Raw genomic sequence first — 15,355 nt, forward strand, 5'->3', positions numbered from 1 at the left:
GATTGGCCCAATGGCCATAAAACAGTATAATCTTTCACATCTAAAACTGAAACTGGCCATGGACAGGGGTGTGCGGAAGTTAGCTATCCACGTGCCAAAACCATGAGTTGGTACCAAGATCTTTTGGGTTTCAACTCAAGCCTACCCCAGCTTGTTTGGGACTAAAAGGCTTTGTTGCTGTTGTTCTCATTGTATAAAACTGAAGGCTACAAATGTCGTTCTGTAATCCTAAATTTTAGGAAAAGTGTATTCTTTACTAATTTCTAAGTCGTGTGTGTATCATTTTGTGCCACGTTAGAGGTACTCCCTCCGTCCGAAAATACTTGTCATCAAAATGGACAAAAAGGGATGTATCTAGAACTAAAATACATCTACATACATCCCCTTTAATTTATTTTGATGACAGGTATTTCCGGACGGAGGGAGTATGTAGTAAGGAAATGGCTCCCCATTCCAATGGTTTGTTTCTGAAATAGAAGCTTAAATCTACTTCATCTTTGTTCCTCAAAAGAGAAGCAAAATCTGCATTCATCGGTGTAGAAAGCTAACAACCAAAAGATACATCTATATTCCTCGCTGTAGAAAGCTAACAACAAAAAGATACATCCATGTTTCTCATTGCAGAAAGCTAACAACAAGATACCGCAATCAGGCTAAGTAATCAATCAAAAGATGGACAAACCATAGACCAAAGAAAAGCTACCAACTCTACAACTACAAGCATTCAAGCAAGTACATGATTTTTATCGACGAACAAAAGTGTGGAAGTAAGCAACACAAAGGTCCAACATAAATATGCTTGTAAATGAGAAGTGCAGACTGAAAGAGTATGAATGATCTAACCTCCCCAGCAATGCCATGCTTAGCACAATCCAGAGCGAGACGTGTTGCACGGGCTATACATTCTTTTGTTCTTGTTAATGTACCTAGGAAATTTTCAAAGGCCCTCCGTGCTGACCTGGCTTCATCATGACCTGCTGGTTTGTTCAAGCTCTTTTGTTGTATGTTATCTGAAAGAATCTTACCACTAGTCTGTGGAGTATGAATCCTATCTGATGCAGACCTTATTATAGTATTTGAAGGTGAACACCGGCCACCTGATCCTTCTTTAACTGAAGGTATATTCACCGAAGGTTCAGAAATAACATTGGAATCTAAAAAACTGTCTATGAAAGAAGTTGGTTGAGAGAATTTCTGAGCATGTGCAGCAGCAATAAGTCCTTTCATAGGCATCGGGTCAGGAGATAAACCAATATCCTTCAAGTTAATTTTGTGGTCGAATTCTCTCAGTGCCGTTGCTGAAGAACCATGCCTACAAGATGAACCAATGAAACTGATGTGAAGCCTATCCAAGTGATCGACACAAGACTTCAATAGATATAAATAAGAAATAACAGAAAAATGATCTATTTGATCCTTCATACAATAGTCCCATATATCACTGTTTCAGAGGCCGCCTGGACTAAATAAAGACTTTTCACATCAGCAAGAATAGCTTCTTTAGCATGTTCCCCAGAAATTTAAACTGCTTGTAGAAGAATGAATTACACACACATATTATAAAAAGTCACCTAGACTTAAGAAAGATGTTTTATATCAGCAAAGAGTAGCTTGCTTAGCATACTCCATGCAAATTTTAAACTGCTTGCAGAAGAATACATAAATTATACTCCCTCCGTTCGGAATTACTTGTCTCGGAAATGGATGTATCTAGAACTAAAATACGTCTAGATACATCCATTTCTGCGACAAGTAATTCCGAACGGTGGGAGTATTACTTATACAGATGAATATGTTCATTTGAGATAAGATAGGAAGACTGAACCAACAATCCATAATATCACCCATAGATACCAAATATTAGAAGAGGCCAGCATTCCCACATTTGGGTAGTAAACTTTGGCATCCATGAGCTTCAAACTAAACGCCCCCCACACAGACTTTTGCCTATTATTCTAACCCAATGAAGCAGCTCCAACTTATACTTCTATACTACTGGATACTATCAAACATATACTCCCTCCAGTCACAAACAAGTGAGATTTGGAAATTGACAGTCTTCAAACATATATTTAACCCTTAATTTTTATTGATATATGCTTATAGGATCAAGTAAAATTATGATGTTTGATTGCACATATCGAACACCATTGTTTCATTTGACTGGATCAGTGTGGTGACTGAATCAGTGTGGCGACCGAATCAGTGTGGTGACTGAACTGGCACAACAAATCAAGTTTAAGGTATATAATCAGCATCCATCTTTATCTACACAAGACCTTCATGTTTGCATAATTTGCTTGCAAAAAGGTGCAGAAAAAAGAATACATGCAATACGTACTATTGCATTATGACATATTTACAAGTGCACAACAAATTGAGTGATTCTTTGAAGTGAATAATAGCAGACTACATGAAAGGGGCTATGCTGGAACACATAACTTTAGGGACAGGAACAATGTTAAAATGGAAAACACAAGATATCCAAGATTGCTGGAATTAGTTAATTAAGGTAAAGACGTACTCCCTCTTGTCATCAAAATGAACAAAAGGGGATGTATCTAGACGTATTTTAGTTCTACATACATCTCCTTTTATCCATTTTGATGACAAGTATTTTCAGTTGGAGGGAGTATAAATGTATAATATATTTACCTAGGCAGAAAATAGTGTGTATGTATCTAAGAAAAAGAAAATAGAAGGCTTACACTTCAAATGTTCGAGCGCCTGCAACATTCTGGCTGCATGTAACTTTAGTAACCAACAAAGAGGCACTTGTCCTGTCACCCACACTGACTGTTGGTTCAGCCAAAACTGTCTTATTTTGTGGCTCAGAATTGGAATCGTGATTAGCACCTGACACAACAGTCTTTGCATGGCTAAGTGGATAAGCACATCCATCAATATTTTTACTAAAATCTCGACCAGAGTTACCAATTGGATCTGGGAGCTCATTTGTACTTACTTTCCCCACAGGCAACTGATCAAACTTAGATACAAAGACAGGCTCTTTCAACTCCAAGGAACAGGCTGGAGAATTTCCACAGATATCATCATCATCCCTGGTGTGAACTTTGTCTTTTGGAAGATCATGATTGCCACCGTTTGTCAATTCCAATGAAACAGAAGACGGGGAGTCCTTGTTTAATATGAATGGTTGTGACATACACTTTAGGCCAGTTGGGGTATCTAAAGAAAGTACAGTTGAACATATTTCCGGGCCTTTAGTTGTTGCAGATCTTGGACTTCTGACAAGTGCATCTGCAGAGTTATTAAAAGGAGAGCTTCCTATCGACGTTGTGCAAGGCTTCAGGATACACTCCTTTGCCTTATTCACTTCAGGCGGATTACTTGTAGTTTCAGCAGCATTAGCAGACATAGCCTCTAAGGCACGATGGAGACGTTTAGATGGAGGTAAAGCAGCTTCTCCATCTAACGTCAAAACCTTTGATTGATACTCTTTGTCCTTGCAAGCAGTCTGAACTTCTCCTGATGCAGACAGGTCTACTTTGGGTGAAGGATCTATGCCAGGAAGCACCTCCTCAGCTAAATGATCATTTCCCGATGCCAGCAATGGGTCTACTTTGGGTGAAGGATCTATACCAGGAAGCACCTCCTCAGCTAAATGATCATTTCCCGATGCCAGCAATGGGTCTACTTTGGGTGAAGGATCTATGCCAGGAAGCACCTCCTCAGCTGATTGATCATTTCCCGATGCCAGCGATGTGTCTACTTTGGGTGAAGGATCTATGCGATAGGGGACATCATCAGCTGGATGATCTTTTCCCACTAATGAAGACAAGTCATGTTTATAACATTCATCTACAGGTATAGCCAACTCTACTTTGTTATCAGAAATATCAAGCTCATCAACCATGGAGTCCTCGAGCTGGGGTCTTCCCATTCGAACCCGTGCCCTTTTTACTAAAGGCAAGTGGTCATCTCCATCTGACTTATTGACTTCATTCCCTGAATTTGGAGAATCTGGCAGGTTTCCACTTGAATTAGGCTGCAATTCTTCATCCATATTTGCTACCACGCTGCTAATAGAATTATTAACATCATTGGTGTCCGGGCTTCGCTTTCTTTTACAAGTAACTGTTGTGCTCGTGGAAAGATCTTGTGTCCCATCAAGATTATCTTCTTTGCCCATGACAGTTTGACATACTTCAACATTAAGATTACTTTCTATATTTGCAGCAGAACTCGAATTGTTCTCATAATTACCATTCAGAGAAGCTCCAGATTGACTTGAGGTGCCTTGACCGCAATTGAACAGCATAACATCCTTTGTAGCTGAAAGGAGATCCGATTTAGGTTTGTCATCACCTATACATTTACGCCGAGAAGAACCTTCCTGCCTATCATCAGTGGTCATATCAACAGGAGGCAGATTGAGACCATTCGGCCCACAAGAATCCCGAGTCCTATGATCAGCACCTAATGAACTTCTTGGCCTCCGTGGGGAAGTAAGATCACGGTGAGTGCAAGAACCTAGTTGCAGAGTATTACTTCTCCTCTTCTTTGAAAATGAACTAGCAGGCTCATCAGGTGCAGAGTTCACAACACAGTGTTCACTCTCCAATGCAGCAATATTAGACCCAGGGGTACTGGCCATGCTGTGATCCATGGAAGAGGCAGGATTACCCTCGAGCTTGTTGTCATTGGCCAAATCAGAACCTTCTTCAGGACCTCCAGTGTCCAAACTGCTGCTATTGTTGGCAGGGGCCAAACCACTCTTATTATTGTCCTCGTTCTTCATAGAATCAAAAATTTCCACTATTTCCTTAACTGCTTTGACAAAATCTGCTCCTTTCCCATGTCGTTTAACAAGTAGAGATTTCTTTTTCTCTTCAGTGAACGCCTCAAGATCAGCATAATTGCAGAAAGCACTACAATATTAAAAACTAATGTCAGAGCGAACATTTAAACATCTGGAATCAAGAATATTGGATTGAGAGTAAAATGTGCAAACATGATAGCCATCATGGCATGATTGCTGTGAGTTACAAACATCTCAGGCTGAGATTGCTCATTACCAACAATTCCTACCATTACATAATTAGATTTTAAGATGGCTGTGGAGGGGTCTTTGGCCTAGTGGTGGGAGCAAAGGTGTTTGTTGCAATCAACTTAACTTCAATCCCCAGCACCAACAAGGTGTGCCGCATTTAACAGGAGTACACATGTGTGTGCTTCAAGTAAGAGTTTGTTCCCACTTTGAGTTGGGGTGTGAAATCTAATATATTCATAGCATGTATAGAAGATGTGCATGCATGTGTGTGCATAGGAGTGGTGTGATAGAATGATGATTCCTCCCCTTACAGTGCTTCCGTGCTATGCTACCTACGTACATAAATGCGACCAAAAGGCTATAAAAGAATGACAAAACTTACAAATGACAATTTTGTGGCATGGTACATGCATCTTATAACAATTTTTTGAATTGTTTTCATGACTTCTTGATGGTGGTTCCATGTGTGTGCGGGTTGTCTATGTGCGCCTTGTACTCTACAGAAAGATTTTTAGGGCTCCTTTGATTCAAAGAAATTCTCCATAGAGCTTTTTGAGGATTTAATTCCTTAAAAAAAATTCTGCGTGGCCTTTTTGATACGTAGGATTATAATCCTTAGGGAAAATTCCTAAGGGATGCTTTCCACATTATTTAGGAGGAAAATTTCCATCCACTCCAACCTCTTTGTACAATTAAACACTCTTTGATTCGCAGGAATTTCAAAACGTAGGAATAGGAAAAATACGGGATTGGAGTGGTATGACCTTGTCCCTCGTCAATCCTATAGGGTTATGGTGGAGCAAGAGTGCACATGACTTGTTTCTATGCCAAAAACAAAAATTAAAGAGTGCCAACAAACCTGTTTCTAATGCCGGATTTATTTCCAAGAAAAGATTTTACACCATTACATTTCCATGACAATGATTAAAACACAGCATAAATGGAAACTATTATGCTGGCCCTGATTATATCTACATAGGAAGTTCCCATTCCAATCCTTTCGCGTTGCCCCAAAAGTAACATAATTTTGATTGTGAGCATGTATTACCTTTCAACCTATGAGACAGGCCATGCCAGCACCAAGACGTCCCAAAATAGGAAAGGAAAATTCGACAGAACTTAACCAGTGTTACATCCACTAGCCTCAAGTTCTTTACTGCATTGTACTTATATCATCGTATAAATATTTATCATTTGGGACACCCTTTATGTTAACAAATTATCATTAGTCTCTCTTGGAACTTGGAAGTTCCTGTGTTCTTAGCATTTCGACTAAAACTGTGCATCTATTAAAAATCGTAGGGATTAAGTATTTCAGAGATATCGTCCCTTAATTTTACTGAATTTGCAATTTACTGATTCCAACTTGCCCGTTAACTCATTAAGTTTTTCAGGCTCCTGGTGTAAGCTACTATAAGATTGTGTGATAACCAAAGAGATGCTTTATCAAGATAACACAAACAGGTACTCCCTCCGTCCGAAAAAGCTTGTCCCAAGCTTGTTCCTCAAATGGATGTATCTAGCATTAACTTGGTGCTAGATACATCCATTCAAGAGACAAGCTTTTTCGGACGGAGGGAGTACATGATTAGAACTTACAACAACTAAACTTAAGTGCTGCAAGGAAAATACTTGTACCCATCCCAGGAACTCCTAAAAGTCTATGCTAAAAAAAACATAAAGTGTATGATAGTACACCATCCTTATCATAAATAGGATCCCCAGATTTACACTAGTATGGCCACAGCATATTGCTGAATCAAAAAATAATGTTTATAGTGCTCCATAATAGCTAGAACAAGCTTGATTACGTAAAAATCAGTCCAAAAGCAGACACCTTGAATGACCAAAAAGCCCAAACCCCATCATGTGGTCATCGTGACGGGAACCATCTACTGGGCACTTACACAAATAACAGAATCATGTAGAAACAACGCATGGCTTACATGTAAATAGACAAAAGCTAACACAGACATACCCATTGTGCTCATCGTCACAAAAGAAAATAGATGAATTATCAAAATAAAATTATATACCATGTCTCCTCATATCTCATGCAGTAAGTAGTAACTAGTAAAAAGAGGACAAAGAGCTAAACTACTGTAAAAATAATCGACAACTAACATGAGAAGCTATTTGATAGTTTGGCACAAGCAAATGGTGCATATATGGTAAAATATGCATCAACAATAATTGTCGATTCATAAGGACAATCTTAAATACAAAGTAGAACTTACATCTCTTTAGTTCCATAAAAGTAGACCAGCAACTTCTTTTTAGTTGAAGGAAGCCCCCATTTCTGCGGCTCGCTAATCTGTAACAGTATGGATATCCGTAAATCAAGTGCTCATTATGATTCCTGTGGTCTTTCAGTTTCAATTCAAACAAATATCAGTGCCCCAAAACACAGCTTTTCAGACTAAACAAGCCAGACCTAGGAATGGAACAGATACAAAAGGAAACTGGAAGTCTTAACCAACAAGCAACTAAGCAGTTTCATCCTAGAAATCATATAGCTTAAAGAATATTCCTCAAAATCTTAGCAATAATAGCAAAGGGATATTTCCCAGAAAAAAGTGTACAGAGGAGAGGAACTACTTTCCTGGCAATAGTGAAAAGCAACTGCAGGATTTGTGAACTTTCTCATAACACGACACCATAACAAAAGCTTAAAATGGCAAGTGCCTTCAAGCCATGTTAACAGGAAGGTAAGCTAAAATAAAATCAAGCCCGTACAGAACTGTTTGGAGAACTAAGTCATCATAAAATAGAACGCTTGAGAAAAGGCGGAGTATGGGGAAATGCTTATAATAGCTAAAGCGCAGGAGAAAACAAGGAGTTATCTGTCAAGTACAGCAAATGAGCATCTCAAAGCAAAACTTTAGGGCAGTGAGTAAACATTAGGGCTAGCAAAGGGCGAGAAGGACTCTTCTATGTATTAACCCTCCAAAATTTCAAGTGACAAGTAAAAGCAAGAAACCCAAAGAATAAAAATAGAAACAGAAAAAAAGGAGACGCCACCAAAAGAAATTCATATTACAACGTCAGTGCCAACGTGCACAAACTGCAAAAAAATAGAGATCATACCATATTATCACAGATCATGCAACACTTTTCACAGATTGATGTTTTTTTTAAACCATAACAAGGTGTATGTCATGGCAAGTCCACTATATAACCTCATTGCTAATCCAAGGAAACCTAATTTGATGGCCCATACTTCGCGCAATACAGAACCCACGTTGGACAGGCACACATATGCATATGCACCCCTCTAACCCTCTTACAGTTCCTTCAGGCAACAGGGTTAACCTGGAGGTGACTTATTTGGACATAACAAGTAGTACATTATAGATTATACGCTCCACAACTCATTGTAGACTTCCAGTGTGAGACTATCTGGATTTCACAGCTCCACATAGGCTGCCTACGGCATTAAAGCCCATCACCAAGGAGCTAAATTAGTATATGCGGAACTTCAACATGGATAACGAGAGCCGTGCTAGGTTGTGGCGCATTCATATGTGAAGAGGGTCTAAGGATCTCCCAGTTGTCTTTATACTATAAATTCTCATGGTCAGGGCAGAGAACATGAACAATCGCTGCCGAACCTTCATGGACTTACATAACAATCACATCCAGCTGCTGAGGAGGCCAATTTAAGGAGATAAACCATTCAAGAAGTATATCGGAGCTAATGACATATAAATTACCAAATAGCGAAGAACCATTTGAAACATCATATAGTTAATCTGGCACATCTAAAAACTAACAGCATCAGTTCGCTGCACCTATTCTAGGTGCGGAAACATCATAACAACTGATCTAGACAACAGGTTCTCGTTCACTACATACAAATTAATCCTTAAAAAAAGATGGCATTCTCCTTTACCAACCAGGTTACCGCCATCTTCCACCCAGCTACCAAAACAGTTGGATAATCACATTAATAGACTATAGTGGTTCCATCATAAAGGCAGTACACTTACACGGGATCTCGCAAAATAAATCTGATGAGAGTGAAGCACTAAGATTTATCCCAAGAGAACTATTTATCAACCTCACCATCATGTACCGAAACAAAAACTAAAACTGACCAAGCTCGGCTGGCCGACTCCGAACAGATCGGAACTGCATGAAGCCCCAACTGCCAGATGGGTGAAATCTGAACTACAACAACTTCACAACCTCACTAGAATCATCAAGACTTGAGAAATGCATGAACTCGAGTACCAGATCCTAGTTTGGTGCGTCGATTTAGCAGGAACCTCTAGCAAAGATCAAAAGAATTTGCATACGGCTAACCACCAACTACCTCCATGGTCTAAGAACCCTAAACATGCCAGGCCTCGCTAGGATCGCCACTATTATAGCCACGAAAACAGAAAGGGTCACGAAACCAGCGTTAGCAGCTACCTACAGACCTCATTTGTTACTGCGAGTCATGGCGGTACAGTAAAAAAACACTATCTAACCGAACCCTAAGCAAGCTCCCCAGCCCACAGCATGATTCATCGAACCCTAGGTCATCCAGACCACTTGGGGAGCCCCAGATCAGAGAGAAGGAGCGAGGGGGCGCGCAACTCACCATGGCCGGCCAGGCCGGGTAGCCCTTGAGCTTGGCGAGCACGAGGTCGCCGACCTTCCACTGGGCCGCGGCGGCGGCCGCCGCGGCCGCGGAGGAGGTGCGCTTCTTCCGAGTCGGCGCCATCGCCGACGCCGCTCCCGCCCGCCCAGAACCGGCGGCCAGAGGGCGCGTCCGCTGCGGCTAGCGGGCCAGGGGGCGGCGCTGCCGCCGGGCGCTGGGGCGCGCGGAGGGCGCTCGTGTGGGCTCGGTGGCGGTGGCGGCGGCGGCGGCGGGGGGAAGGGGGAGGGGGCCAGGAGGCATGGAGCGCCGGAGTGGGGGGATGGGGGAGGCGGCTTGGGCTCGGAGATTTTTCTCTTTTTTAATTTGTTTTTTCCCTTTTGTGTGTTTCTTTCCCCGTTCTGCTGCTGCCTGCTCTGGTTTCGTGTCCCTGCGGGGTTGTTTGTTTGGTGGTAGGAAGGAGGGCTCGAACACGTGAGAGGGCTTGGTCGGCAATGGGCCTGGGCTTTCGTGGGCTTATCGGTTTTTGCACGAATGGTGTGTCGGCAAAGTCATGTCAACGTCAGATCACTCTTCCTAAAAAAAGAGTCAAAGTCAGATCACTCGCTTGTTCTAAAGGAAATAAGTTGATCACTCGCCGTAATGACAAAACGTATCGCCGTAAATAAGCAATGAGATCACCCAATTTATTTCCAGACGCGCAAGCGATGTTACAGCATGCTACACCTACACATACCGCGTACACATAATAAATTACACTCATGAAGTGTGAAATTGACCGGAGAAGAATTCTTCCATGAAAAATAAAAAAACTCAAAGAATTCTTACTTACGTATGAGGGTCTGAATCCGACTAGGTGGGCTGGGGCTGGTAGTTCCCATACACAATAAGCGTTTCTCTTTCTTATCTCATGGAAAATGAACTTTATTATTGTACCACACTCAGTAGCATCATGTCATTTACCAATCACTGCCAATTTAATTCACCAAAACACCTTCTCAGATCGTCAGGCTATCATAACTCAAGCAGATAGAATCAAACGGATCGACAAACAAGCAAACCAATGCGCTAACTTGTTCATTGCTCATGGAACGCCTCTGGGCCTCAAAAATGCAAAGCGAAAGACTCTCAGCAGTCAGCATGCGGCTAAATTGTGCTAACAGACATGATGCTATCATTGCACAGTTCGGCATGGTTCCCTACATCAGTAAAATCACACATTCTCGCATCACCACCTCCCCTAGAAGCACTTACAGATGATATAATAAACTAGGGAATAGAAAGAGGTCGCGGTCGAACCGACGATGCTCCCTGTCCTCCAGACAACGTCACTTGGGTAACGCAGCACCAGGAATTCACAGCATTCATTTTTGTAGAAGGCTCAAACTTTGTCAGATGCGTCGAGAGATGTGCTCTCTGTACTCTTGACCGCAGCCAGCTTCTCAGCCAATCTTTGCTCCAGTGCCCTTTGACCCCTTTCCCTGCAGTGAGATCAACACAACCAAGTGAGATCAAGTGCACTACTATCCCATATGCACATATGCATTAATTGTGGCTTGTTCTCGGGTACACTACTAGCACATATACAGTTCTTGCAGCAACCAGAAGCACCAAATAGAGTTATTAGTTAGTTACTGAACCGAAAGACCCAAAACTAAGAATACGGCAATCAGTTCAAACGGAATGACGTAACAACATAGATTCTACAAGCTCACAAACTGCAGTCACAAAGTATAAATAATCCTGAAAGACTGTCTCAAAACATAAATCCAGAACTCACTTGAGCATTACCTATGTGTGATAATTAACAAAGACAGAGGGGAGGTACTGGAGGGTTGCATAGAGCCATAGACTAGTTTGTGTGAGCAAGGGTTACTTGAGAACAAGTCACAAAAACTAACCTCCTCCTGTTTGCCTCAGTAGAATCTGAACCCGGCAATGATGAGGTTTCCAATGTCTGACCCCGGTCTGCCCTATCAGATCTTCCACAAAGAAGCCTATGGAATATTGAGGCTATTGGATCCAGAACTGGTCTGCATATGTTTAATAAATTAATCCAAATATAAAGGCTATCGAATCCAGAATTTGGCTATGTTTTCATAAATTAGTCAGGAAGTTCGTCCGTAAACTAAGAAGTTAGTATTATATAAAGGGGAATTCGTAATACCTCAGAATTGCAGGGAAGAAACTTGAGAAAGAGAACTCCTCGCTTGGATCCCCTTTCAGGCCTGTCTCTAGCCTCTTTTGGAAGTAACGCAGGTAAATCCAACTCATATAAATGCCAAACAGTATAACTGGGAGGTAAGATACCAAGTCCTTCATGAAGAAGCTTACAACAACGGAAATCAGTGCAATAAGAGATGGGATCCACTGAGTAGGGACAAAAATAAACATGTCAGATCAGACATAACATCAAACAGAGTCATTCTATTAACAGTATCAGTTATTAACCTTTCCCTTAATCTTCAGCACGAAAAGATTAAGCTCCATCTCTGGCATAAGTTGCTTGATGCCCACCAGCAATCCTGACAGAACCCCATAAAAACCAGAAAGAGGAGTGTAGCTGAGAAATCAAAAGTTAAGAAAAACTCATCAGTTTACCCAATACAGAACATCAAACCAGATGTGCTCGGACACTTCTATAGAAACAGAATACTTACAGGTAGCTCTCTTGTTGTGTTACATAGTACACAGCAATAGCAGTTACGAAGACACACATTGAAGTTGAGAAGTTGACAATAAAAACGAACTTTGATAACTCCTTTGTGCCCCATAGAGGCTCTAATAATTTCCCAAATAAAAGAAGACCAATTATGCTGATAATCACCTGGAAGCACATTATCCATGTGAATTGAGGGGGCTCGATGAAATATGAATGGTTTAATTCTTATTAAAATAGTGCACTTGGCAGCTGGGGACCAAGGAAAGGCGAATCTAAAGATATGATAGTATATTTTATTCAATATATAAACAGCAAATATGAAACAGCTGAACACATGGTCCAGAGCAAACAACGATAAAGGAGAGCACTACTCGCTGTCACTCCCTAACAAGCTTAGCATGATCCTAAAGTTAAGGCTCATCTGCAGAAAGTATCTCAGGCAAGTACTGTAGATAGCTCACTGTACATCCATGCCATACACTGCATATGTGTCATCACTTCTCACAGATATTTCCACTCAATTGATTTTGTGACTATTGCTCAGCATAAATGAAGATTTGAATTATACATATTCTGTTTCTACCTTACTAAAACATGATCTAATTCATGAGAAAAACTTACCAATATATAACCAGACAGACATAGCAACCATACTCTAATTCACTCCCTATCCAAACCTCATCAAGTTCACTACTAGTTTGATTAAGTGTGTTCTTTTTCATAGCTAACCATCTAAAAAGCTTTGCCGCCTCGTCCACATACTTTAGAAAAGGCAATCTCTCACACAGCGATAAATAAATCTTTACTTCACATATAGTTACTTTAGTTGCCATAGTTCTTACTTATTTTCATTTCACGGAGATTTAGTTCCAGTAATGTTCCATAAAATTAATTAGAGGACACATACCAAGTGCTAAGATGATTACAAAGCATACAAAAGAACAAATCAAAACTCCGTGCCCTTGACAAAGATGAGAGGAAGAACTTACCCCTGGAATAGTTTGCTCGACATAGCCAGCAGTTATCAAGTTCCAGGCGAAAGGGATTGTCCTGAAGAAAAAATAAATTAATCAAACAATTCCAAAGAAAATAGAAGCATGATTTTTTATGAGAAGTATGCCAAACATCTAACATGTTCAAGTTATACAGGGTAACACCTCAAAGGCATGCTTAACATTAATTGGCTTCTTAAGGAAAAACTACCTGTAACCATGGATTACGAGTCCAAGGACTAGTCAAGACTAGTCTATGAGTCTCAACTCCAGGGCCGACTACACTTCAGTGTCGACTAGTCTATGAGTCACAACTTTAGTATCGACTACTCACGCTTAGTCTATGGGTCTCAACCTCAGGACGACTCATCGACTCGTAAACCTTGCCTGTAACTTCATTTCAAAACAAGCAAGATAGGTAGGTTTAATTTTGTGTGCACCAGATGTAATAATGAATACAATGATGCAATCTAGAGGTTAGAAAATATACGACTTAATTACTGACTACTCCCTCCGTTCCTAAATGTAAGTCTTTATAGAAATTTCACTATGAACCACATACGGATGTATATAGATGCATTTTAAGTTTAGATTCATTCATCTTGCTCCGTATGTAGTCCACCTAATGGAATCCCTACAAAGACTTATATTTAGGAACGGAGGGAGTAGAATGCATGGCACCACACTCAAAACTATCACCACTGCGCCAAAATTGCATTTAAAACTGGCACTCTAGATGAGCATGCTGACTAGCTGTAATAGTTCTGTGTACTGTATACCAGTCAGTGCTATAGGGTACTGGCACATCTACACATGATATTTCTCCTTGGAAGGACACATCTACACGTGATATTTCTCCTTGGAAGGTTACTAGATGCTATACAAATCCTTGCAATCTAAAAACTCAAAACTAATGGTGCTGACAGAACTGAAGGTGCTGACAGTAAAGCGGTTAATTAAGAAATTAGGTCAGCTTCCCCTTCTTGGCATGCAACCACTAACTTGACCACTACTCGGGTATGTGGCTGAAATTTCGATGCAAACATCAGATTAAAGTGCAACAAAGATCTGTTTGTGTTGGCTACCTTGCGGGGATAAGCGCGAGATAGTTGACGGCTGAAGGGAACAGCTGGACCAAGAGGTGCACGAGAAGCAATATGACGGCGAGGCCCTTGCAGAGCTTCGTGTACCCTCTGAAGAAGCTTCCACCCTGCATTGTGATAAACACGGCATCTATCAGTGTACAGCGACAAGTTTTCCCACGCGTAATTCAGCTATCAGGCCTTTCCTCAAAACAAAAACAACACAAAACAAAAACCAGCTACCAGGCCACATCTGAGGCATACAAATCTGTTAAACTCCGGGCAAGAGCAAACAAATCCACATGAGACCACCAAAGGTGGCTTGGAAACAGCATGATGCAGGTCCTTCTTTCTCTGGCATTGGTGCAGACAGAGAGCTAGCGAACGGATTCAGCTATCCAACTCTAAACCATTGCCGAGATCCGCGCACCCCAACTCAACCACGCGTTTACAGGCGAAGCGCGTCACAGGCTCGACAAACACATACACATCGCCCCCGGAATTCCACGGCCAACATCCCCGCGACGGCCTCCGGGGGAACGCGACAGGGGCGTCGACGGGTGCTAAGGACGCGCGTCGTGCCACACGGCAGGCACGAGGGGCGCCCTGGCCGAAGGATCTAGAGGCGTCCGACAGCGAGGGGCGTTCGCCGCGCCAGATCTGGAGAGAGGGAGAGGAGGTCCGTACGTACCCCGGAGGGAAGCGACGGCGCCGGAGGGGAGACGCTGCTCATCATCGTGGCGGCCGCCGCCCGACGAGATCCGCCGATCCGGAGCGCGCTGTGGCTGCAGTGAGGAGAGGGGAGGGGGGAAGTGGAGCGGGGAGCACGCAAAGGTTTGATGGGGTTTGGGATCGATCGTTAGGTCCGTGGGGTCGACTGGCTTCCGGGACGACGGTTCGGGCTTCCGGGTGCTCTCCCTGCTCCCTCCTCCTGGCTTGGCTCGAACACAGTAGTTCCATAGACGAGACAAATGAGGTTTTTCCTTGTCGAGACAATATCACGTGAAAACCAAGTTTCAG

At 41.9% G+C, this 15,355-nt stretch overlaps 2 protein-coding genes across 4 annotated transcripts in view; both read right to left on the bottom strand.

Moving 5' to 3' along the window:
• The window catches only part of LOC123043925 (protein HUA2-LIKE 3), a 15,025-nt gene extending 5,095 nt beyond the window's left edge, over window positions 1-9,930 (bottom strand). For 2 of the 3 annotated variants that reach the window (XM_044466531.1, XM_044466530.1), the window contains exons 1-4: window positions 9,603-9,930; window positions 7,252-7,328; window positions 2,709-4,892; window positions 844-1,312 (exon numbers count right to left, since the gene is read on the bottom strand). In XM_044466531.1, the coding sequence (XP_044322466.1) occupies window positions 844-1,312; window positions 2,709-4,892; window positions 7,252-7,328; window positions 9,603-9,725 (2,853 nt within the window). In that variant the 5' untranslated portion in view covers window positions 9,726-9,930. The remainder of the gene's footprint in view (window positions 1-843; window positions 1,313-2,708; window positions 4,893-7,251; window positions 7,329-9,602) is intronic. The other variant, XM_044466532.1, reaches the window with a different exon arrangement.
• A 733-nt stretch (window positions 9,931-10,663) lies between these two features.
• On the bottom strand, window positions 10,664-15,120 carry LOC123043927 (rhomboid-like protein 19; the record flags this gene model as incomplete). Its single annotated transcript, XM_044466533.1, is given in 8 exon segments — window positions 10,664-11,080; window positions 11,501-11,632; window positions 11,767-11,969; window positions 12,051-12,162; window positions 12,260-12,426; window positions 13,251-13,311; window positions 14,339-14,463; window positions 15,027-15,120. Coding segments are annotated over 8 exon segments (945 nt in total). The 3' UTR covers window positions 10,664-10,980.
• Window positions 15,121-15,355: the final 235 nt, after the last annotated feature.

The sequence above is a fragment of the Triticum aestivum genome, chromosome 2B (genome assembly GCF_018294505.1).
Source record: "Triticum aestivum cultivar Chinese Spring chromosome 2B, IWGSC CS RefSeq v2.1, whole genome shotgun sequence".
In the NCBI taxonomy this organism is placed as follows: domain Eukaryota; kingdom Viridiplantae; phylum Streptophyta; class Magnoliopsida; order Poales; family Poaceae; genus Triticum; species Triticum aestivum.